At 54.2% G+C, this 23,187-nt stretch overlaps 8 protein-coding genes across 8 annotated transcripts in view; 4 read left to right on the top strand and 4 right to left on the bottom strand.

The window, feature by feature from the left end:
* Positions 1-554: 554 nt before the first annotated feature.
* Positions 555-1,217, top strand: A1O3_01362 (uncharacterized protein; the record flags this gene model as incomplete). The annotated part of the gene is made up of 1 exon (XM_007731508.1): positions 555-1,217. Exon 1 carries the CDS (start codon positions 573-575, stop codon positions 1,215-1,217), a length of 645 nt encoding a protein of 214 aa, XP_007729698.1. The 5' UTR covers positions 555-572.
* Positions 1,218-1,574: 357 nt separating this feature from the next.
* Positions 1,575-2,369, bottom strand: A1O3_01361 (C-4 methylsterol oxidase; the record flags this gene model as incomplete). The annotated part of the gene is made up of 2 exons (XM_007731507.1): positions 1,575-2,216; positions 2,271-2,369. 2 exons carry the CDS (start codon positions 2,367-2,369, stop codon positions 1,575-1,577), a joined length of 741 nt encoding a protein of 246 aa, XP_007729697.1.
* An 866-nt stretch (positions 2,370-3,235) lies between these two features.
* Positions 3,236-5,749, bottom strand: A1O3_01360 (alpha-D-xyloside xylohydrolase; the record flags this gene model as incomplete). Its single annotated transcript, XM_007731506.1, has 2 exons — positions 3,236-5,365; positions 5,474-5,749. 2 exons carry the CDS (start codon positions 5,747-5,749, stop codon positions 3,236-3,238), a joined length of 2,406 nt encoding a protein of 801 aa, XP_007729696.1.
* A 2,128-nt stretch (positions 5,750-7,877) lies between these two features.
* Positions 7,878-10,072, top strand: A1O3_01359 (uncharacterized protein; the record flags this gene model as incomplete). The annotated part of the gene is made up of 5 exons (XM_007731505.1): positions 7,878-7,931; positions 8,022-8,502; positions 8,695-9,067; positions 9,169-9,375; positions 9,670-10,072. The coding sequence occupies 5 exons, from the start codon at positions 7,878-7,880 to the stop codon at positions 10,070-10,072; spliced, it is 1,518 nt and encodes a 505-aa protein (XP_007729695.1).
* A 3,922-nt stretch (positions 10,073-13,994) lies between these two features.
* Positions 13,995-15,383, top strand: A1O3_01358 (uncharacterized protein; the record flags this gene model as incomplete). The annotated part of the gene is made up of 1 exon (XM_007731504.1): positions 13,995-15,383. The coding sequence occupies one exon, from the start codon at positions 13,995-13,997 to the stop codon at positions 15,381-15,383; it is 1,389 nt and encodes a 462-aa protein (XP_007729694.1).
* A 2,398-nt stretch (positions 15,384-17,781) lies between these two features.
* Positions 17,782-19,324, bottom strand: A1O3_01357 (uncharacterized protein; the record flags this gene model as incomplete). The annotated part of the gene is made up of 3 exons (XM_007731503.1): positions 17,782-18,207; positions 18,265-19,048; positions 19,113-19,324. The coding sequence occupies 3 exons, from the start codon at positions 19,322-19,324 to the stop codon at positions 17,782-17,784; spliced, it is 1,422 nt and encodes a 473-aa protein (XP_007729693.1).
* A 687-nt stretch (positions 19,325-20,011) lies between these two features.
* Positions 20,012-22,104, top strand: A1O3_01356 (uncharacterized protein; the record flags this gene model as incomplete). Its single annotated transcript, XM_007731502.1, has 2 exons — positions 20,012-20,086; positions 20,191-22,104. The coding sequence occupies 2 exons, from the start codon at positions 20,012-20,014 to the stop codon at positions 22,102-22,104; spliced, it is 1,989 nt and encodes a 662-aa protein (XP_007729692.1).
* Positions 22,105-22,378: 274 nt separating this feature from the next.
* Positions 22,379-23,187, bottom strand: part of A1O3_01355 (uncharacterized protein) — a gene marked incomplete at both ends in the record, with an annotated part of 2,424 nt that continues 1,615 nt past the window's right edge. Inside the window, 2 exons of the mRNA XM_007731501.1 lie at positions 22,379-22,693; positions 22,744-23,006. Of these exons, the coding sequence (XP_007729691.1) occupies positions 22,379-22,693; positions 22,744-23,006 (578 nt within the window). The remainder of the gene's footprint in view (positions 22,694-22,743; positions 23,007-23,187) is intronic.

The following is a 23,187-nucleotide window of genomic DNA, read 5'->3' as shown; positions in this document are numbered from 1 at the left end:
TTGCAACGATCCTTGCGAGCGGTGCGAGAATGCTTTTAGTCTTGCTGTCATCCGCAAGGACTCGTCTGTTGACAGCCGGTTGACGGGCCAGATCCTGTCGAGCATGGTTTGACAAAACACATACATGAATCAGAAAAGGTGGTTCGATTTCCAATCACCATGGATCACATTTTGTGGAGGCGTAGGAGCGGCGATAGGGTCGACCAGGACGAGAGGTGCGTGGACTGCAGTCCTGAGTAACAAGATGAATGATGAAGATGTTGAACTATGTGGACGGAGTATGGATACATGTACGGATATAAAGCTCCTGTTTTGGGGGAGACTGTGGTGCTGCTTTAGCCTTCTGTCTGTTTAGCCAAACTTGAATGCTCCAAGTTCCCCAGCTCGACTTCACTAATTGACAACTACCTAGTATTCCTACACTACGGAGTATATGTGGTGTTCTCCTGCCAGCGATGCTACGCGCCCTTTCCGCATCATGTCACCTCGTCCGCCATAGTCGAGTCCATAGCCACCCTGCCACACGCAGCCTCACCCGTCCGCCGTTCTGTCGTCCAAATCCCATTCATGCCATGACTCTACAAACGCTGTCCTTGTCCTCCATCGAACCGGTCACTATTGCCGATAACAGGGAGGAAATTACGTTCCGCCTGGAAGATGGACGCTCTCTCACGCAGAAAATCGCCCCGACGCCCAAGGCCAAGCTGGACAAGCTCGCGGAAGCCCTTGCCTCGTTGCTCTCCCCTCCGGCTTCGACTTCGGCCTGGTCCTCGACTCTTTTGGTGCGGAGCGATAGCCCGTCGTTCGGCACTCTCCAATGGGATCTTGACCCACAGGGAGATGCTATTCACCGACATGTAGCTCTGTCTTCGCCGGGCGAATGTGACAAGCTGGTGCAACGGATCATAGCCGTAGCGGACGAGATGAACCACCACCCACATATCGCTCGAGAAGAGGGAGGGAGTTGCTTGACAATCACATGCACCACTCATCGTCCGCGAGGGCTTAGTGTTAGGGACACTAGACTCGCGACGAGAGTGAACGAGTTATTGGCCGGTATTCGAGTCACACAACCAGCCCAACTCACGGCTCCCAGCCGAGATCTGGAACAGTTGCAGAAACAAATCTTCGGACAACATGCCCGAATGATCGCGATCAATCGACAGCAGATAACAGAAGCTCTGGAAAGCTGCAATTGTGGTCCCGCAAGGGCCTAACAAAATACGGGCCCGGAGTGCCTCTGTACAATCTGATCTGTTCATGATGGCTCCCAATATCTGGCTAAGGGCTTTTCACACAATCGAGCTAAACAGTTGAAGAGGTTGTACAGTATGTGGAAGGGTCTCGATTGTTCTGTGACCATACATTGGTCGAAGTGCAGCGCTAACAGCCAAAACTGTACATTATCCCCCTCCCAACGCCTGCCAGTCTATCGCATGCATACCAACGCCACTGCCGCCACTTTCTATGCCAGGGCTCCAGCTCAATTTTCACGTAACACCGGCATCGACCGTATATGTCCAGCGGGGGTGAACTCGCTTGTTGTAATCACATGGGGCTTGATGGCACCCCATCTACTCCTCCTTCACCGCCGCCGCCTTTGCTCTCTTGGCCGCACCCGAAGCACTTCCTGCCTCAGTGTTCATCACTGCATCCCACCATCGAAAAGAGCTAGCGTAGTTGCCGAGAAACTTCTCGTGGTGCACGTCGTGATGATCGGCTCCAGCCCAGAATGGTAGGAAGTGATGCAGACTCCAAGGGAACTCGTATCCGGAATGGGCATCGATGGCCTGAAAGAGCCGGCCGACAATCCATGTATACATGGTGATGACGTGGAGGTTCTTGGTGAAGGCGCAGAAAACGATGGGGATCCCGACGGTGCCGAAGGCGAGAATCATGGTCTCGAGTGGTGAAGCATACTCTGCGGCCAGCCCAAACGGTGCGCTGTATTGATGGTGAAGCTTGTGGATCATCTTGTACAACCGAGGAGTGTGGAGAGCCCGGTGAAACCAATAGTGCCATGCGTCCTCGAGCACAAAAAAGAGGGCGATTTGCCATGCCATCGTGTACCAGTGAGGGAAGGGGACGCTGGTTGAAAGACCAAAATATTGCGCCATGGGGTGAAAGAGCCAGATCTGGGGGAGTTCGACGGTGAAGTGCGACAGCAAGACCAGTCTCGCGCAGGCCCATTGTTCGGCCAAGGTGGGCATTTTTTGCTGTTGGAGTGTCAGCCATTATATTATCATGGCAGTATCCGACATGAAACACACCTCTTGGATCTTGTATTGCCGGAAATACGGAATCTTATCCATTATCATAAACGGCAAACAGCGACCGAAGTAGACCACCTCGTGGATAAGAAAGGACATGATTCCGGTGGCCAAGACATCGTTTTGCATGTAGGCGTACCACGCCGCCCACGCCTTCTCCAAGATATTCAGGTGGACATTGTACTGGGCGACATCGTTGAAGTAGTCGGTGTAGGTGACTGGGGAGCCGAGGGTCGAATTGGAATTCCTAGGGGGAGAAATCAGTACACAGACTTTGACTCTCCAGGCCTGCTGGCCTTGGTGTGAAACCTACATGGTGAACACCGGAATGGATTCCACCTCCTCGAAATCCTGACAGGATAGGGACGTGTAGAAGAGGAATGAGACAAGGACAAAGACGCCAGCTGGAGGTCAAACGAGAGAACAGGCGAAAAGTGAACGAAGCCTGAAGGATAATAATATGTACGAGTATGGCTTGCTGGCCGGCCTGGTCTTTGATTGGCGTTGGGGTTCGGTTGGGAGCTTTTTATTGGGTTGGACTAGCTAGGAGGGCGAGTGGCATCACTCGGGAGGCGGATGCTCAGGGGATTGCGATCTTCCGAAGGTGAGGAAGCTTCGCGGGCGCGGCCAGGGTCAATCAGTCCACCAGTGGCGTGAATTGCTGGGCAATGTTCCTGCAGAGCCGAACAGGGCCACCAGCACGTGATCTGAAGGGGACAAACAGGGACAACCTGCCAAGCTGAAGCTGCGGCAGCGTCCTACTGCTCGAATGCAGACTCATTACGGTGGTCTACTCTCACATTGCATGTACTTCCATCAAGTCACATCACCGCGTAGAGGCATCATCTGGCATTTCGCTTGTCACTACAGAGCACGAGTAGACTTCTAGATCTTGCCTATCCACCTGCCACTGTCACTGTCCGTGGAGATCTTCCAAGCCGTCGAAGCCAAGCTGTCGAAGACCGCTAGAAGCTGACCTTGACGGTTTTTGCCGGTGACTTCACAGCCACGGTGCTTCCTTTCGCCGATTGTTCTTTTCCATCAACTGAGACGTTCTTTACAGATTTGTTGACCACGGACAGTTCCCAATCGCTCGCGAGCTTTCCTGTCGAGACATCTACAGTCAGGCCTTCCTCGGTCCCCCTGACCCTCAACGATGCCACAATCTCGCCGGGCCGGGTGTGGTTTGGGATCTCCACTGTCTTGTCGAGATCCGGAGTGTGGTTCACGACGAGTTTCACGCCATTGCTCCAGTCATAGACGGTTTCTCCTTCGGCTTTGCCCAGCGCAATGGCGGAGCCCGGCCGAAGTAGGACGGGGAGCGAGAAGTAGTCGTGTTGCTCGGTGAAATATTTAGGACCATGGCGGATCTTGCCGTCGAGCAGACTGTAGAATTCGCCTTCGGGGACATAGTAAGTTACATTGCCCTCGTTGTTGAAAACTGGCGCGACGAGCACGCTGTCGCCTAGGAAATACTGGGTGTCGAGCGACCACGAAACCGGGTCGTCGGGGTATTCCAAGAAGGTCGCTCGCAGCATGGGGACGCCAGTCTTGTGAGTTTGGATGGCCTGGGAGAATAGATACGGCATCAAGGATTGCTTGAAGCCGACGAACTTCTGCAGCACCTTGTCGGCCTCACCGGACTCGTCAATCAGCCAAGGCACTCGGAAGCTTCCGCTTCCGTGGAGGCGAGAATGGCTCGACAGCAATCCAAACGCAATCCATCTCTTGAACAGGCCCGGATCTGGCTTGCCTTCGAATCCACCTATATCGTGCGCCCAGTATCCAAAGCCACACAGGGCCAGGCTGAGGCCACCTCGCAGCGTCTCGGCCATGGCTTCGTAGGTACTGTATGGATCTCCGCCCCAATGAACCGGGAACTGCTGGCAGCCGGCGGTGGCGGATCGAGCAAACAAGGCTGCCCGGTCTTTCCCATAATTCCGCTCGAGCACTTCAAACGTCACCTTGTTGTACAGGTAGGCATAGTAGTTGTGCATTCGGTCGGGATCCGATCCGTCAAAGTAGGCGACGTCGCCGGTGGGGATTCTTTCGCCGAAATCGGTCTTGAACGAGTCGACGCCCATGTCTATCAGCTTCTGCAGCTTGCTCTGGAACCACTTGCAGGCATCTGGGTTGGTGAAATCGACGAAGCCCATGCCGGCCTGCCAGAAGTCATACTGAAACGGGGCACCATCCGACTTGCGTTTGATGAAGTAGCCCTTCTCGGCGCCTTCGTCGAAGATCTTGCTCTCTTGAGCGATGTACGGGTTGATCCAGACGCAGATGCGCTGGCCGCGTTCCTTGATCCGGGCGAGCTGGCCCTTGGCGTCGGGAAACATGTCCTTGTCGAACTCGAAGTCGCACCATTCAAAGCCCTTCATCCAGAAACAGTCGAAGTGGAAGACACTGACGGGGATGTCGCGCTCCCGCATGCCGTTCAAAAAGGAATTGACGGTCGCCTCATCGTACTCGGTGGTGAAGCTGGTGCTGAGCCACAGCCCGAACGTCCAGGCGGGAGGCAGCGCCGGCTTGCCTGTGATCAGGGCATATTTCTGCAGGACTGACTTTGGATCCGGTCCGTGGATCAGGTTGATGGCCAGCTGCTCGCCGCGCACCGCGATATTGAGGCGGGTTGTGCGCTCTGACTGGACCTCCAAGGAGACGAAGGCCGAGGTGGGAATGAAGACGCCGTAGCCATTGGAGCTCAGGAAGAACGGCACGTTTTTGTACGTGAGTTCGGATCCGGTGCCGCCGTCGTCGTTCCACAGCTCGATGGTCTGGCCGTTCTTCTGCAACGGGCCGAATCTCTCGCCGAGGCCGTAGATCTTCTCGCCCACGCTCAGTTGAAGCTGGTACGTCGTCCACCGCTCGCCTTTGTTGGGATCCGTGTAGTTGGCTTTAGGGTGGAGCGCCGTGGTGTTGTGCTTGATATAGCCTACCGACCGCCAGCCGAGCCGGGTCAGGAATTTGCCCCCGGCATGGAAGTCGACGTTGAACGATTTCGGCCTGGTGTCGACCGTGGCCCTGAGCTTTCCCACCTCCAGTGACAGGCTGTCGGCGGTTTTGGCGGTCTTGACTGTTTCTGCGTGGGATGACTGTGGCTGGTCAGCAATGCACTACACCTCTTCTACGTCGCACGGGGATGAGTGTCGTGATGGAACGGGAACAGGGACGGGAAACGGAAACGGCGTGGCCTTCCTTACCTTTCCATCCGGGTACAGTTCAAAATGAGGACCCTGGGTGAGAGCCCTGGCGCCCTTCCAGTGGGTGGAGGACATGTACAAGACATCGTCAATGGGCGAGCTCAGTTCATGCGTCAAGGTGGGATTGTTCAAAATGTCGCCTCGAAAATTGATGGGTTTGGACGCCGACACGAAATGAAGATGGTCGTCTCGTGCTTCGGCCTTGACCACCTCGACAGCCCAGTCGATCAAGGTGTTTGGTGCTGGATGCCAGCATCCATGGGAGAACTTGACCATGACTGACTGCTGGCAGGGCAGGGCAGGCTAGAATGAAACTTGGGAAGTACTGGCGCTCGCTCCAAGAGTGCGCACTGGAGCTGGGGTTTTCTTTTCTGATATGAGGCAGATGGATAAATAGTGACAGTATTAGTACTTAGTATTGGTCTGGGTGGTCTGGGTAGTCTGTCTTCAAGTCTCCCTTCCCTTCCTTTGCTCGTACTGTAACCGGCCGCAATGGTGGAGCTACACTCGGCCACGTCCTACTACGACTACGCCTACGTAGTCGGTACGTCGTAGTTCTCCGTAGTATGTGGTATGTGGTGGTGGATAATTAGGATAGGAGTGGTGGTTGAACCGACGGGTGATGGGATGGATAATAGCCGACCCAGCGCTCTGGCTCATATGGGAAATGGAGAATGGAGAATGGAGATGGAGACAGGGGTTAGGGTATGGTACTCCGTACAATATGTTTACAGACTAATAGTAGTAGATACTAGATGCCCAGTCTTTGGACAGTGTGAGTGTCGTATTACAGTACTACGGGAGACACAGGCACTGAAGAGGAAGTACGGCACGGCTGAGGCTTCCTTTCCAGACACATGACATTGAATATTTAATTAGCCTAATTGTCGGGGCGACTCCTACTGGCGACTGGTGCGTGTCCGTTTCGAGGCTCAGGCTGTGGATCCTGGCTCTAGGCTCTACGCTCGGGCTTAGGGGGCTCTAGACAGTAGACTCCTTGAACCCCAAGCCTAAGCCGCCCGACCTTAGCCCCAGGGGGTTCTTTGCAAGGCTGGCAAAACCCAAGATCGGAACAGGAACCAGGAACCCCCGCCAGCCTTGCCGTCTCCCAGCAGCCGAGGTTTCCGATTCACCCTTTTTGCCTGTTAGGAATCATGCACTGCGCAGTGACCACTGACCACTGACCACTGACCCGTCACCCGTGTGGCGTCGCCAAGACAAAGAAGCAGTCATGAGGGCATGAAGATTAAAATGCGGACAGTCACAGTCAGCCCCGGCTAATATCAAATTGCTGGAGAGGGAAGCGTGATCCCGTCTAGTATACTACTAAGATACTACTGCTAAGGTACTACTACTAATACTGTATGACATACTGTCCGTAGGTGTATGTGATGGATGGGACGGATGGGACGGGAGTGGCAGTGGCATGGATAGGCTCAAGCTTGTTCTTATTGCAGAGTCTATTTCATCCCATCCACCTAGGTGCCATCTCTTTCTTGGTTGCCAGATTCGGCCGTGGAGTTGGTAGCTGGCTCTTCTTCCCATGACCATGACTAGCGGCTACTCCGAGTCCTTCCTCTGCGCTGTTCTGCCGCCTTCACACAGTGATGGTGACAGTGACAGTGCAACTGAAAGACTCGAGGAGGAGAGCACCTGGCCATCCTGTGAATACATAATATACCATATACCATCCTATATGACATTCTGTACTCTGTGTACTATACTATACTGTATCTTTACCGAAAAGAGACTATAACTTATAGGTCGGTGACACCGAATATCCGTCCACGGGTCAGGCCTGGCACGATGGGAGTTGTCCGCTGTGGGCAACCGTACAGGACAGTACTGTGTAAGTTCTCCGGACAGAGGACGGGTACCGAGTCCTGCTACTGGCCGGGGTTGATCCTTACGCCCCTCAGGCCATGTGAGATGTGAGCCGTCCTGGTCCAAGCACCGGCCCCAAAAATCAAACTCAGCACGACTCCGACTGGCGAACGAACGCTCGGAAATCCCTCCGACGCTCGCCCGCGGCCAATCAGGCTGCGAGCGGTTAAAAGCAAACGATGTGGCAGCACACAAAGGATAAATTCCGGGCTTAGGAGGCTCCCATCTCCATTTCTCTGGGCATGCATGCAAATGCAATTGTGGGGAGCCCGTCACCACCCCGTACGGGGGCCTCGTGCTGTGCAAAGGAACCTGGCCAGACACTCTCCGAGGCAGACTTGAGGGCTTAGCCGCGTGGAGGCTGGTTGTTGTATAAGAAGACGTGGAGAGACGCAGTCCACAGTCCACAGTCCAAGTCCACAGTCCACCCCGACCAGACACTCGCAGAAAGGGAACCGCACTGTTCTGTTTGGTTTTTCACAAAGAGCATCGGCATCGAGAGAAATCGAAATCCTTGAACATGTCGCAGCAATCCGTCAACGTGTATACGTGGGGATGCGCCCTCTTCGCTGCGGTCAGTACCAGTACCAGTACCCAAACCCAACGAGCACACGAGCAAACAGTCGATCGAATCAAACCAGTGCTGACCTGACTTCCCTCGCAGGTCGGATCCCTTCTTTACGGCATCGACTCGGGTATCGTGTCGACCACGATCGCCCATGAGAGTTTCCTCGAGTACTTCGCGCCGTTCACGCCCAGCATCAAGGGCGCCGTGGTGAGCACGTTCGGTGCCGGCTCCGTGTTTGGCGTCTTCTTCGCCGGCTGGAGCGCCGACTATTACGGACGCAAGAGGACCATCTTCATCGCCGCCGTCATCGCCTTGGTCGCCGGCATCATCCAGGCCGCCTCGGTGCACGTCGGCATGCTGATCGCCGGCCGCATCGTCGGCGGCTTCGCGGTCGGCATGATGAACATGACCATCCCCATCTACAACAGCGAGATTGCGCCGCCTCACAAGCGAGGCATGATCTCCGGCCTGCACGCCCAGTTCGTCGGCTTCGGCTTCGCCACCGCCAACTGGATCGGCTTTGCTTGCGGCTATGCGAAGAAGGGGGCCTTCCAATGGAGGTTTCCCTTTGCTTTTCGTACGTGCCAGCCTTTCCTTTCCTTTCCTCTCCTGATCAATCACCTCGATGCTTGTCCGCCCTTAGACATCTCCTCTCTTTGGTGTGGAAATAAATACCATGTGTCTATGTCTTGTTCTTTGGTGTTGAAATAAAACCATCTACCATATGTCTACGTCTTGTTGCTTTACTGACCAGACATGTCACACTCAGAATGCTTGCCCGCCCTCATTGTCATGATCGGCATCTTCTGGCTCCCGTATTCGCCTCGCTGGCTGATGGAGCAGGAGCGCGACGACGAGGCCTATGCGGTGATCAAACGTCTGCACGGCACCATCGGCCACGACGAGTCCTTTTTCCGCGCCGAATTCAACCAGATGCGAGACCAACTGCGCTTCGAGAAGAGCGTCACCATCTCCAGCTTCCGCGAGCTGTTCTCCAAACCCAGCAACAGGAAACGTCTGATGCTCGCCGTGCTCGTCCAGGCCTTCACCCAACTCTCCGGCATCAACGTCATCAACTACTACCAGACCGACTTGTACAAAGGCCTGGGTATGACTGGGCACATGGTGACCCTGCTGGCTGGGTAAGTGATTTTATTTCTTCTTTGTGATCTCTCTCTCCCTCTCCCTTCCTCCCCCCATCTCTTTCTTCGAAGCCAAAGCTAACAATCCCGCCCAAAAACAGTGTCTACGGCATGGTCGGCCCGCTCGCCAACATGATCTGTCTCTACTTTGTCGACAGCTGGGGACGAAAGAAGACTCTCTGGATCACCGGCATCGTCATGACCATCGACATATCGGTGGTCATGGGCCTGACTGCCGGCTACGGCAAGTCCGACAACAAAGTCGGCCAAGGCTTCACCATTGCCTTTATTTTCCTGTTTTCGGCCATGTAAGTTTTTTGTTTTTGTTTTTTGTGATATATATATCTATACTGGTTTCGCCATCTCCGTGCAAGTCGGCTTGATCTAAGGTTCTGATCTCGATCTTGTTGCGCCGGTGTCCTTGAAGCGGTGGCATCGTGTGCCCTGACCTGACCACCCTGCCCTGACCTCCCTTCTCTTCCCAGACCTCCCAGACCTGAATTTCCCTGGCCTTCCGCCCTGACCTGTTCCGAAACCGACCCTCCCCCCTGACCTTTCTGACTTGCCCTCCCTCACCTGATCTGAAACTAACCTCATTCCAGATATTCATTGGGCTACAATTCCATCCACTACATCTACGTGCCGGAGATCATGACCATGGCGATCCGCGCCAAAGGCTCAGCCGTATCCATCATCTGCAACGTCCTGATCAACATTGTCTTCAACCAGGTCTCGCCCATCGCCTTCTCCAACGTCGGATACAAGTACTACTCGCTATTCATCGCCACCAACTTTGTCGGCGCCATCGTCGTGTTTTCGCTGTTCGTCGAGACCAAGGGCAAGTCTCTCGAGGAGATCGCCGCCATCTTCGGCGACGAGCTCGTCGTCGCGCCCCTGGCCACCGTCCAACAGGAGAAGCTGGACTTGATCGCCGACGACCAGGTCCACCATGTCGACCGCGTCGATGATAAAGTCGACGAAACGGCCACCGCGAAGAGGGAGTAGGTAGTGCTCTGCTTCCACTTCCACTTCCACTTCGACTGCCATTCCACTTCCACTTCCCCTTCCGATTCCGGTACGTGGTCTGTCAACAGCTAGCCACTCTAGGTGTAAAGACAGACGCATACACAGATACAGACACAGACGCAGATACAGAGACAGACGCAGATACAGAGACAGACGCAGATACAGAGACAGACGCAGACGCCGACGCAGACGCAGACGGACAGAACCTATCTGCGCCAGACGGTATCAGAAACGTGACAGTAATAGACACTAGACACTAGATACTAGATACTATCTGCGACATAGAGTATCTGTAATAGAGCGGAAGGGGGGAATATCAAAAGACTTACGTATCTGCGTTCAAATATTCTAAGTTTTATTCTAAACTCAGTCTAAATCTCAGTCTAAATCTCAGTCTTAGTTTGAATCTCAGTCTAAATCTCAGTCTCAATCTGAATGCCAGCTGTAGGTGTTAGTGTCAGCGTCGTACTGCTGTAAGTGTAAGTGTTAGTGTCAGCGCCATGTCAGAGTCAGTGTGTCAGTGTTAATGTTGGTGTTAGTGATAACAGTGTTTGTTAACAGTGTTAGTGTTAATAGTGCCTGATCTATCTATCTCCTGTCACAACGTCTTCGTCTTCGTTCCCTAAGACCTAAGACCTAAGACCCCCTCGAGACGCCCGGACAGCTCGTCAGGTATTCGGAGTTCTATGCTCGTCTTGATCTGGCCTGACCTCTTCAGTGATGTTTTTTGGGTCTCGTTTTTATTGTACAGTACATATAGTCCAGATCCTATGTCCCTGTCCTGATGACTGTTGAAACCCGACCTGGCCGGCATCAAACCCGTTGATAAACCAAAGGGGTCGCCGGGTCGGACAAGGCTTTGGCTTTGGCTTTGCGGGTGTAGTGATGGTGTTGGCAATGCCGGTTATGCTGCCTTCTGATGTGGAGGTGGACTTGTAGATGTAGATGTAGTGTTGGAATCCTTATCGCGGGAGTAGATGTCGCCGATGCCGGCGTCTGGCCTTGGGCTAAGGCCGTGTCCTGAGCTTTTGTTCGACCGTGGAGGAGACCAAATCCTGAACTGAACTGTGCTTCGTATCTCGCTCCAGCTCCCGCTCCCGCTCTTGCCTCTTCGCCTTTGCGGCCTCTCGTTGTCGGTGTAGCTGCAATATGAAATCCGGACACAAGTCCTCGTATCCTTTCTGCAGCTGCAGCTGCACTTCTATGCTTTCAAGCAGAGGCTGCCCACGACAACGTGGATGGGGTTTCTCGTGTCGAAAACCATGACCGAATTGTTCTCGTTGGTGCCGCTGACAAGTCCCATGCCTTTTCGGCCTCAGCTAATGAGCGGATTGGCGCGGAGGGTGTCAAGGACGTGGATGAAAGCGTGCCAAGCATAACAAATGCTGCCTGCTGGGCAAATTGCGGCAGTTGCGGGTTGAACTGCAACACGTTGTGCTGCTCGAGAAGCTTGATGCTGATTTCCCAACAACCCATTGACGCTCGGAAAGTGGTATCTTCTCTATACTGGCCCGTCTCCGGGGATGGTGTCAGGAAGCGGATGGTGTGTATGGGAGACGGAAGACCGGACCATCAGCAGCGTGATGAGGTGCAGCGGCTGTGAAGGGTCGCAGTAGTGGAGGTTCTTCATTTCGAGAAGTGCTTCAATCGCCCGGAAACCGATGCTGTCGTCTGTCTTCCTCGGTCGCCTCCTGACGCCAGCTCCTGGTCCCACTTACTGAAGTTCTTTCCTTGTGGCGGAACTTGGCTACATGCCCTGTAGTGAAGCTAGCAAGCTCATATCTCAAGCCGACAATGGCACCATCTGTCAACGTCCGCGACTCGGCCGGGAGTGAAGACATCCCTGCATAGAGCTGATCATCGTTGACGTTGGTTGAGCACTTGGTGCTATCGGATCCGACGTTACTGAGCCCGTGCTAACTTCTTCCGACCATATACCATATATACCCTATTACCCATTGCAGCCCGACTAGGGTTAGGGTTAGGGTCACCTCCAATTCTTGATATACCCGCTGCAACGCAAGTCTGACTTTGTCGATGCATATGCCGGACACAATATTCGGATCTGAGGCTATATTGGTATTGCGGGCGCGAAAGGAAATGGGCCCGAGCCACAGACACGAGAAACAGAGGTACTGTATACGTAAGCGCGGGACAAGGCTGTATACATACTTCGGCTGGCCAGGGTCGGGGTGCCCCCGAGACAGATCGCCGCCATCTCCGCGAGATCCTCTTGGACGCGATTCCCAAGGACAAAATCAGATGGGGTCACGATCTGAAAAATGCGACGCTTGGTTAGGATAGGCCGGTTCCTCAGAGACCCCACGATTCTCTGTAGACAAGACCCGCGCAGGAGAGTTGAAAATGGCGGTAGAGAGAATCGTTGGTACTGTGGGATAGGAGTAAGGGAAAGCTGGGAGACCTTCTGGCTTTGATCACGGGAGATTTTGATGCAGAAACACGACAGAAGACGAAGATATCAATCATTTCTCAGACTATACTTTATGTCAAGTGCATGTCCGGATTGACTTACGGTAGAAGGGTGCCCAGCTGCCAGACCAACCCGGAAGCACCTCGTCGATAGCGTCCATTACATTCTGGATGGCTGTAGTAGCATTCCTATCCTCCTATTCTCCGATGCCCGAAGGACATTACTCCAGACCGCGCGCTAGGTGGTGGTTATTCTGCTTGTTTCAAACACCGTGCGGAACCACTTCTCGTGCCATGCCTGCGAGTATTTGGGGAGATCGAGGGCTACGAGAGGAAGCTCGATGAGAGAACCATAATCATGAAACATGCGACGTTCTGCCGGGCGGGAGAGGTACAAATTGCACTGGATAAGGCGACTTGACCGGGATGCAGTGGTCGTGGTCGAAGGATGGATTGATAGCAGCAGTGGTGAAATTTTGTCGACGGTCTGGCCAGCGCTGGGGTTTGGCGCAGGAAGAAGCCAAGACGGGCGAGGTAGGCCAAGGGATCTCTCATTGGCCAGGCCGGCTGACATCACGTGTCGGCCATCAGTGTCAAACCTTTTCCAGCGACAGCTGCCACCTTGAAATCAACCACAACAGTTTGCTTGCATCGACTCTCCTTCACCACCCAGCACATTTGAGCAGGCAATGACTTCAATGGCTGTCACGGCGTTTGCACTGGCGGATGGTGAGACATTCTCCCTATCACAATCAGGTCGAGCCGATGTCTCGAAGTCGGCAGGATGATGACCTCTATATACGTGGAGGGTGCAATCTGGTGCTGCTGTCATCATCGGCCGCCTTCATGCAGCTGGCAACGTCTGGATCACCAGGTCAAAAATTGCAGACAGCAGTCAAGAGCTGTCTCATAGCTGTCCAGTTCGCAGCTGGCGGTCTGCTTAGATTGTTCTCCCGGCGGAGCAGGTCGAAAACGGCATTGACGTGGTCTAAAGAGGCAGTGACGTGCCGTCAACTGTCAGGTAAGATGCCCAGCGGCGTTGGGTCCTGATATCAGTTACGCCGCACTGTTAGCCACAGAACCCAACACAGACCAGATGCTGAACCTCGTCTGCGACGCGCAAGCTTCACCACCAATCAAGCAGGCCCCAGACACGCCCATCCAAATCTCAGAGTCTTCATTGTTGACGTTTGCCCACGTACTCCAAGGCCGTAATCGACGCTGGCAAATTCCCTTTGACACTCTCCATCTCTCCACGGACTATCCCCTGCTCCCATCCCCTATCTTGCACTGACGAAGTATTGATTTCGATTCAAAAGCCTTGATCTTCCCAATCTTCTTTATCGATTGTTTCCATCAACAATCTCCAAAGCACAACAAACAACACAACAACACCACTGATCACCGGTTGCCCTCGAGGACGAGCTCCGCCCAGACCACTTCCATCCACCCACAGCGCCCATTCTTTGCAATGGCCCAGTTGGACCGATCGGGCTTCTCCCTCTTTCCCATGCCGCCGACCCCTCCTACCAAGCGGCCCCGTGCAAGAGCATTGTTGACTGATCAACCGCGATTGGCTGTGAATAGTACAACTGGTACTGGATCTCAACACAGAAACTCCGACTGTCCAACTCTTCGTCCGGCTCCGTTGAAGCTACGGAAGAAGAGGCCGTTCTCTAATCAACCGCCCGCACCAGCTGCCCCTTCTATTGAATCGAATGCGGGCCTCGCTTTCCAGTCAGCAACCCCTTCCCCGATACCTCAATGGGAACCTTCCTCGCCCACGGCACCAGACCCGGCATCATCAGCCTGGCCCTTACCAGTGCCAGAGCCTCGCAGCCAAGAAGGCGTGGGTTCTGACACCGAAGATCAGAGGCGTCTTGAGCCGGTTGCTCGAACCCCCGTTTCGAGTAAGAGGGCTTCATGCCGGACCAGTCTATTCCTGGATGGCGACGGCCAGGTCGATCGCAAGAAGCTATCTATGTACCTCAGCGGGGTACTTGATCCATCTTTCAAGGTAGCCGTGGACTCGACCGAACAAACCCCTCTACCCTTCGATTTCGCCGAACGGGTCTCATATGCGTCCAATGAATGGCGAGAATCGTTTCGACCAGATGCATTCTCGAAAGGGGATGTCGTGAATTGTCAATGCCCTCCTGGGGTGGTCATGTGCCAATGCTATTCGTCTCCGGAATTCGAGCATTTCCGACGCGGGCAAGGTGAACACAAAGCGAACCCCAGCATCAGCTCCACGACATGTTTTCTTTCGGTTCCACGAGCACGGTTCCGCTCCACCCTGGTCGACGTCACGGAGGTGGACACCCCATCTTCTCCGCCTCCTTTGATGTACGACTCGGAGGATAGCGACGAGTTCGACTGGTCTCTGCCCAATTCGCCTACATTTCAGAGGCGACAGCTGCAGTACCAGCAGACTCCAACACCCGCAGCCCGTCAACCTCCTACCAAGAGGCCCCCCGTTCCATCGTTTTCTCTCCCATTCTCGCATGGCAAGCAAATCCGACCTAAGTTTCACGTTGATCGAACCTCCATGCCCTGGGAACAGCCATCGCCGTCTTCCAGCATACCCACGCTGGCTAGTATTTCGACTATTTCTACCTTCACATTCGACTTTCGGGATGACGACGACGAAACGGATTATGACCCATTTGACGATGGTAGCGATGTGAGCGAAATCCGAACATGGGAGCCGATTCAAAAAGCAAAGCCAGTCTTGATTCATTGCAAAGGCCCATCGCCCCAGTCTATCAAGTACGGACATGATTTTCGTTACAGGACCCGCACTGCAGGATCCTATTCCTCCGACGACACCTTCGGGTATGCTACAGTATCTGCTTCATAGACATGACCACGATTTTCCATAGACCACATGGCGGCATGAATATCGCCTTTGGGGTCTAGAGGCCAGTGTTTTATTTTCTCTTTCGTTCTGAGCGTGGCGCTCTACCTGGTCGGCCATATATACATTCTTTTCAGCTTTCAGCTTTTTTGGGGGGTGGATTCAGGGTTGGATTTGGGGATTGACAATGGTTTCTTGGAGGCTTTGAGGGACTCTTTTGTAGCCTTGGTATCATTGGTGTCCTTGGTGTCATGTACATGTACATCTACATCGATCAATGCAGGTCTGCAACAAGAGACACGTTAGCATCTGTCTGTTGAATCGATCTTTCCTTTCCTTTCGTTTCGCTGTGCTACCATCGCCATCATCCTCTTTTCCTTTCGTTTCGTTTCGCTCTGCTGCCATCCACCATCCCGAGGATGGCATGGTGATTGTTCACGGATGTACACGTACGTTTTGATCCATGAATCCTCGTACACGACCCGATCTGTCTCCGCCTGGTCGATGAGGTTCTGCAGCAGAGGCGGGAGATCGCTTTCGCTGTTGGACGAGGTCCGTGTCCGTCTATTGCCGGCGGTTGGCATGATGATTTTCTCCAGAAACTCCATGAGTCGTTGTGCAGTATAAGGTGTAGAGGATGGTAGTGGTGGAGTTTGTCTTGTTTGTCTTGGTTCTGTGTGTTTGTCTTACAAGTACGGATATGTGTGTGTGTGTGTGTGTGTGTGGATGGTTTCCTCAATTACCCCATCAGTCGAGGGCGACATGTGGGCATTGATATACCTCTTCAAACACCCCTGTCGATGCATACCATACCTTACGTGCATCCCTGTCTGGATAGTGATTAAGTGCATACCTTACGTGCATCCCTGTCTAGATAGCGATTAAATGCATACCATACCTTACGTGCATCCCTGTTCTAGATACTAGATACTAGATAGCGATTAACCTTGGACGATCAAGGACTAAGACTGTCTAGTGACATACTCCATCTCCATATCGTGTACTCCGTACGAGTACAGAGTACATACCCTACCATGCCCCGGACTCTGATATCCCGTCATAAGGTACTACTACTCCGGCGTAAACTCGGTGGGTGCATGGAGAGGTTACATACGTCATCCTCGCCTCGCGTCCAAAATGCCTCGCGCGTCTGCCCGTCTGTCCGCCTATATCGTACCTAGGTACAGTAGGTATTACCGTGTTGCAGGCCTGCCGTGTTGTGCTCTTGTGCGTTCAACCATATCTGCCATCTGCCATTAGTAGCACAGCTGAGCGGCCTTCTCGACGACCACTACGAGTACTTGTGCTGGAGACCCTTGCGTCTGCTTGCGGGAATTGATTACCCCAACCCAACCCATGCAATGCTCTGCGTGCATGCCCCTGCCACCTCCTGCTGCCTGCATGCATGGGTCTGATATCAATGCCCTGCGTGCATGGGTCTGATATCAACGGCTGGATCTTCGAAGACACCGGTTGACGACATCCATATCCACATGCGCATGCGCATGCACGTCAACTCATAGCTGTCTACGGTATCTACTCTGTGGAACCTATGTTCCTTGCTTGCGAAGAGATTGCCAGTCATACCGTTCCTGCCTCGGCGAATCGATCGTTCGGTTGATCGTCTCTCCGCCGACGTGATCCGGTTGTGCAACGTGATGACTGCCCTTGTTGAGTTCGAGTGGATCGTCAAGATGACTGTCTTGTTGAGTTCGAGTTGAATCGTCCAAGATGACTGTCCTGTTGAGTTCGAGTCGAATCGTCCAAGCAACTTCCACGATATCCAAGATTACGATCAAGAACGTGTCCCATCCGGGTTCTCTGTACTGTGCGCGGGGAGGTGCCCGGTTGTACAGATACACTTGGAAAAGCTGGCGACAGGTGATCCGCTTGGTCCAACCCAACCCTACCCAGCCGACGTGCTGTAGAGTACACCATGATTGTCTGGTAGCTCCGGGACGTCTTGAAAACCTGAAGGGGTTTGGCACGACTGAGGAGGATGTTTGGCCGCTAAGGGTAGCCGAACCCTCGCCCAACGTCGATGCTGTCACATCCAATCCACCCACCCCAGGATGTCTCCATCCAAGTAATGGCTGCCGAAAGCCCCTGAGCAGAGAGTGGGAAGAAATCGGAGCGTAGCTGTTGAAGTAGTCTACCACGGTGTACTCAGTAGTTGCAGCTGACTTGACTTCCGGAGCGCGGGTTGTTCGCAGGTCCACATCCGCCATCTTTGGACGGGATCCATCCAGTTCCTGCGAACGGTGTCTTCTGTGGCATACCCATGTAGTTCCTGCGAACAGTCTGTTCTGTGGACATGTCCGTCCAGTTATTTTGCCCGACAAGCACACGTACTTACGCCTCCTGGTTTTGTTTCTCGTAAGAACGTGGATCGTAGTCTGCATCAGCCGGAAGAGTAGACATTCACCGAGTCTTGCAACGCCCGAGCATTAGGCCATTTCAGAGCACATCGCTCGAGGACCTTCTGAGCAAGCGCCCGCCCCTGGAGGGTTGCCTTATCCAGGTCATCTCCCAGAAAAAACGTCGCGGCCTTGTATGTCCAGTGAGAGGTAAAAACGTTGAGGATCATGTTGTCCGAGGCATATGTGCTTAGCAGTTGCATAGCTGAGTCAACGTTAGGCTCAAGCAAGAAGCGCGTTTCGTTCAGAGCAGCAACGAGCAATGGTGACCCATGCGCCATGATCTTCTGCTCGACCCCGTCCAAATGGAGCTCGTCGAAGGAACTGCCCCTGCGGAAGCTCGATTGCACGCGATACAAGTGGCACAAAAGTTGGCTACCATCTGGTTTGTCGGAGAATGCCGTCGCCTCCTGAAAGCAGAGGAGAGTGAGCCGGTCTGTGGGGAGATCATTGGCGGGGGTGCTTACCCATTCAACGAGACCAGAGGGCCGGTCCAGGGCACTGGCAACCTGGTTGCCGATACAAAAGATCGACGCTCGCAGTTGCTGCAACGCTGGTGTGCTCTCCTCCACTTCTCGAGCGCCGAGCTCGACCTCTAGCCGGTGAGCAAAGGCGATCTGTTGTCCCAAGCTCCCGTTCTGTGCATCAAAGAGGCTGCGCAATGCGAGCAACAATACCGCTTGGAGGGCGTCCAGGTTCAACTCGGCCGTGATCTTTTCCGCGTGGACCAGAGCTTCTCGATAGAAGGAGTCGGAGAGGAGAACCAGCTGACAATCGTTGGCCCGCAGACAGTGGCACGCGATGGAGTAAACCATATGCAGCATGAAAGATTCCGAGGCGGCCAAGTCTGACAGCGAGGTAGGAGGCTCCGTCAGATATACCAGCGCCGCATCGAGGACGGGATAGAGGCCATGCAGCGTCTCGAGATAGCACGACACCAGGAATTGATGCATTCCTGATCCCATCAGCGACTGAGGCGGAACCACCAGAGGAGGACATGTCGCGTTGGCACGGAGCTCCGGGGAACTGATCACTATGCGGTCATCCTGCACTGCAAGGGGCGCCCGCACGCCCAGGTATCTGTATGCACCGTGTACATGGATGAAGTGGTGTTCCGCCGGTCTTGTGAGAGAGGTTGAGGTTGAGGTTGACGTCGGTGCCGAGGGCGAAGCACCGGCGGTCGCACCGGCGGTCGCACTGGCACTGGTCGCTTCCAAGGCTCTGAGGTGGTCGACCAGCGAGGCGATGTACCTGGGGCACGGAGTGGATGAGCCATCTCGACATCGTCAAACACCAGCAGGATGGCAAGTCTTACGTGCGCGGTAGTAGTTCTTTGGACACATGGTCAAAGAAGATGCATTCTGCTCCAACCCGGCTGCAATTCAGGCAGGCCGGAAGTCGGATGTCGCACCGGCGTTTGTTGCGACGACATCGTCGGCACGCCGGGAGCAACTGTAGCACCGCATCCAAGTCGGCGACCTTGGGTTCCTCGGCGGGCGCAGTGTCCGACGTTGCAGCGGGTGACATTTGCTACGGGACTGAGCAAGGTCGACAGAACAATATGTGAGGACGTTGAGATGATTCTACGTACAGTATCTACCTACATAGGTGGACATGAGACCCCTCATCTTGATAACTAGACAAATGCTTGGTGAGTGGAGGTTGAGGGGCTGGCCCGGCTTAGGGCCTTAGAACTCCTTAGCCCAAGCATGCCGAGGCCTAAGACGCCTGGGCCCTAAGGGCAGTTACAGTGTATTCCGCACTGTGTACTGTAAGCCTGAGCAGCGAGCACCCCTGGAACGCTCCACAGATGGGGCGACGAGATAAGGAAGCAGGCACAATTGTTGGTCCTTAGCCCAAGCCCAAGCCAAAGGGGCTTAGGGCCCGGATACTGGACAGGACCTACCTTTCCGGGCACGTGTGTAAGCGATGGTACCTGGGACTACAGAGTTAGGTACATACTCCATACCACTGCTGGATACACCTAGCCGCGTCCCTTGGCCGACTGACTCTAATTAGTCCTGCACTTCATACCTACATATGACACACGAGATCTTCCCTTCCCCTCCTACAGCACCTCCTGTTATGTCCTACTACAGCCACCGGCAATCCGCCACCGTCTATACGCACCGAGTCCCGCTCTAAGCACATCTGGTCAACCTTCAGCCATCGTACGACAAGCCTGCCTCGCCTTTCCCGCCCTCTCCCCATGCAATGACCTGGGGTAGAGCGTGCATGGAAGATGCGAGCGAGCGAAAGAGTCCGGAGAAGGGTTGTATCCTGCGCCAGGTGCCGGCAGAGGAAGATCAGTGTATGGAACCTACCTATAGGCATAGCATCATCACCTCACGACCGATGGGATTCCCGCTGATTGCAAGCCCGTCTGTCTCTAGTGCGATGCTCAAGCACCGTCGTGCTCCGTCTGCCTCGAGGCCGGTGTGCCATGTGTCGCCCTTGACGCCGCCACCAACGCCATTGCACCACGCAGCATCGCTCGATATCTCGAGGCGCGAATCGCAGCTCTGGAGAGTCAGGCCGGCAGAGGCACAATTTCCACACGCCCAGCCTCTGATCTCCAACTTGACGGCGACCCTTCTAACCTCAGACACGTAAATGGATGCTCGACATCACTGACGAACCCGGCCATCTCCCTCGCCTTACACGACATCACCACTTCCTTTCTTGGCCTCACCCAGACCATCCGCCTGGCAGGATGCGCGGCAGCGCCCACGCAGATCCCGTCGGCCAAAAAGCCCTTGAGTCTGACTGATTTGGACGAGAACCACCCTCGCTCCATCTTGAATCAACCACCGTCGCATCTGTCCCTGACCTCGGTGCCGACTGCGGTGGCGGAATTCTTGTTCGACATCTACATCAATCGAATCATCAACCAGTACCCGTTCTACCACTCTGCCGACGTGGTACGGGCATTCAACGCGATATTCCACCACGACACCGCCAAGGAAGCCCCTGGTTCGCCCACTGAAGCTCGAGATGTTTACGTGGTGAGCCTGATCATGGCCATTTCACTTTCCACCGCGGCACGGAGCAAGCAGGCGCGTGCGCAGTCTCTGGCAACCGGTCTGTTCCGCACCGCCATGCTCCACGTGTCAGAAGTCCTGTCGAATGACCTGGCTGGCTTACAAGCCCTCCTTCTACTGATGCAATATACATTTCTGAATCCCAGTGTGGCCAATCTTTGGCTTCTCACGGGCCTATCGAGCGAAGCGTGCATCGACTTGGGCCTGCATCAAGAGCTTCCAGCCACTGCTGGACTTGACCTGCTGGAGAGAGACATGCGTCGGCGCATCTTCTGGTGCGCCTGGGAAATGGAAGTGGCCGTCTGCGCGGGTTTCCATCGTCCCCTCAGGACGCAGAACAAACACATCAATGTTTCCTTCCCGGTCGAGTTTGGAGATTACGCCATATCACGCACACATATTGATACCACTGCTCCACGGACCAAGTTTGTCCCCCGGCGAATTTGGCTGTACCGCAAGATCGAGTCCGACATCATGTCTGTCCTCTACCAGAACGAACCGCTCCCGGACGATTGTCCGTCGCTCGCGGCATGGATGACGCGAACAGAGGCTGCCATGCGTGACTGGACGGAAGAGGTGCATCGGGCAGCCGCCCTGAACCAGGACGCGTCGGTGAAATCCCAATGGGATGAGATGGAACTTTATGCCGATATTGCATACAATTACATCCTCGTCCTCCTGTTTCGACCTTCTCCGAGGATAAAGATGCCCAGTCGGGAAGACCTCATGAAAGGCTTCACCGCCGCCGTGCAGGTAGCTACCGGATATTGGGAGCAGGCCAACACGGAGTTCGGCTACATCAAATACGTCTTCCACCCTTGCCACCACACTTTCTCGTCCGCGGTCGTCTTCCTGCAGGCGTTGCAATACTGCAAGGTTGAGATTGCCGAGCAGTACAGCCTGGAAGAAGTCGAAGGCTACATGATGTGCTTCTCGCGCTTCTTCTCCACCATTTCCGAACGCTGGCCGGCCGCCACTCGTTGCCTGCAGGAGTACGAGAGACTCTTGGGACCGATCAAGAAGGAATACTCGGAATTCCTCCTCCAGCGAGCGAGCCTCTTTAATCAGCAGAGCCCAATGCGTGCCTACCCGGTTGGAGACTACCTGGGAGACGCCATCGGCCTGGATGAGTCGTTCGCCTTCTGGGAGGTATCCAATCCTTTCATCGATTTTGCTGGGAATGATTCCATCGACACCTACGCCTACCCACCATATGATTGGAATGCCGAGTTTGGATTTGGGATGGACCCAACCCTGGCGGGGTAGATGGTCTAGAACAGACCGATCGCGATTACGGTAGAAATGATGCAGCAGAGGCCCTAGCCTCCCGACTACCGGGTTCCGTGGTCTGTGGCGGATGCTAGTAATCTCCGGCAGATACTGTATGTCTAACAAACAACGTCTAGTCTAGGCGGTGCGCCCAATCTTCCAACCATACCAGCTGTGGGCTACCTGAATCATGATTATTGCAGTCTCGGTTCCTATTGAACGCGGCAAGTGCTCTGTCTCATACCAAGGAGGGCGAGACCGCACAATATGCTCAAGCCTTTTCCGCGTCCACAGTCACCTGGCTCTCGACTGGGTGTTGTTCCTCGCCCCTCAAGGTGCCTTCGGGGTGTACCTTGACCGCCTCTTCCGGGTGTTCTTCCAAGATATGCTTGGGGATAACTACGTCGTCTTCGCCGTTGAAATACTCGGTCTCGCTGATGTGGAAGGTGGCGAGGTAGGCAAAGATTATGACGCCAGTGGTGTAGAAGGTGAAGATGACGGCGGCCTCTTTCATGTAGGGGACGGCGATAGAATCGACGCCGAAAGCAATGGCTTCACCAGCACCCAAGAAGCCACGGAACACACCCTGAAACAGTCAGCATTGGTTTTGGTTTTAGTTTCTGGGTTCGCACTTACAGCATAGTTGGCCGCCTTGCGCGGGGAGTTGGTCAGGGTGCCGAGAAAGTAAAGAATGATGTACTGCCACAAAGAACTAAAGACCCAGTTCATCATGAACAAGAAGAAGATGGCGACGAAGCCGTCGTCGGACCAGTCCATGGCTCGGGTGGGAGGGTTGGACCGATCGTAGTTGCGGACCCGCACAATCTCCCAGATCCAGGCGGCGATGAGGGGGATTCCCACCACTCCCAGGCCGATGAATGCGCGAGTTCGACGTTTCCCTGATGAAGTCAGTTCTAAGGACAAGGACGAGGATAAGGACAAGGATAAGGTTATGGACAGGACAAGACAAGGACATGACAAGATCAAGGACAAGACAAGAATAAGGACAAGACAAGAATAAGGACAAGACAAGAATAAGGACAAGACAAGAATAAGGACAAGACAAGAATAAGGACAAGA

Source organism: Capronia epimyces, assembly GCF_000585565.1.
Source record: "Capronia epimyces CBS 606.96 chromosome Unknown aczIQ-supercont1.1, whole genome shotgun sequence".
Taxonomy (NCBI): Eukaryota; Fungi; Ascomycota; class Eurotiomycetes; order Chaetothyriales; family Herpotrichiellaceae; genus Capronia; species Capronia epimyces.
The sequence above is the reverse complement of the archived record's forward strand: the minus strand, read 5'-3'. Positions and strand labels throughout refer to the sequence as shown.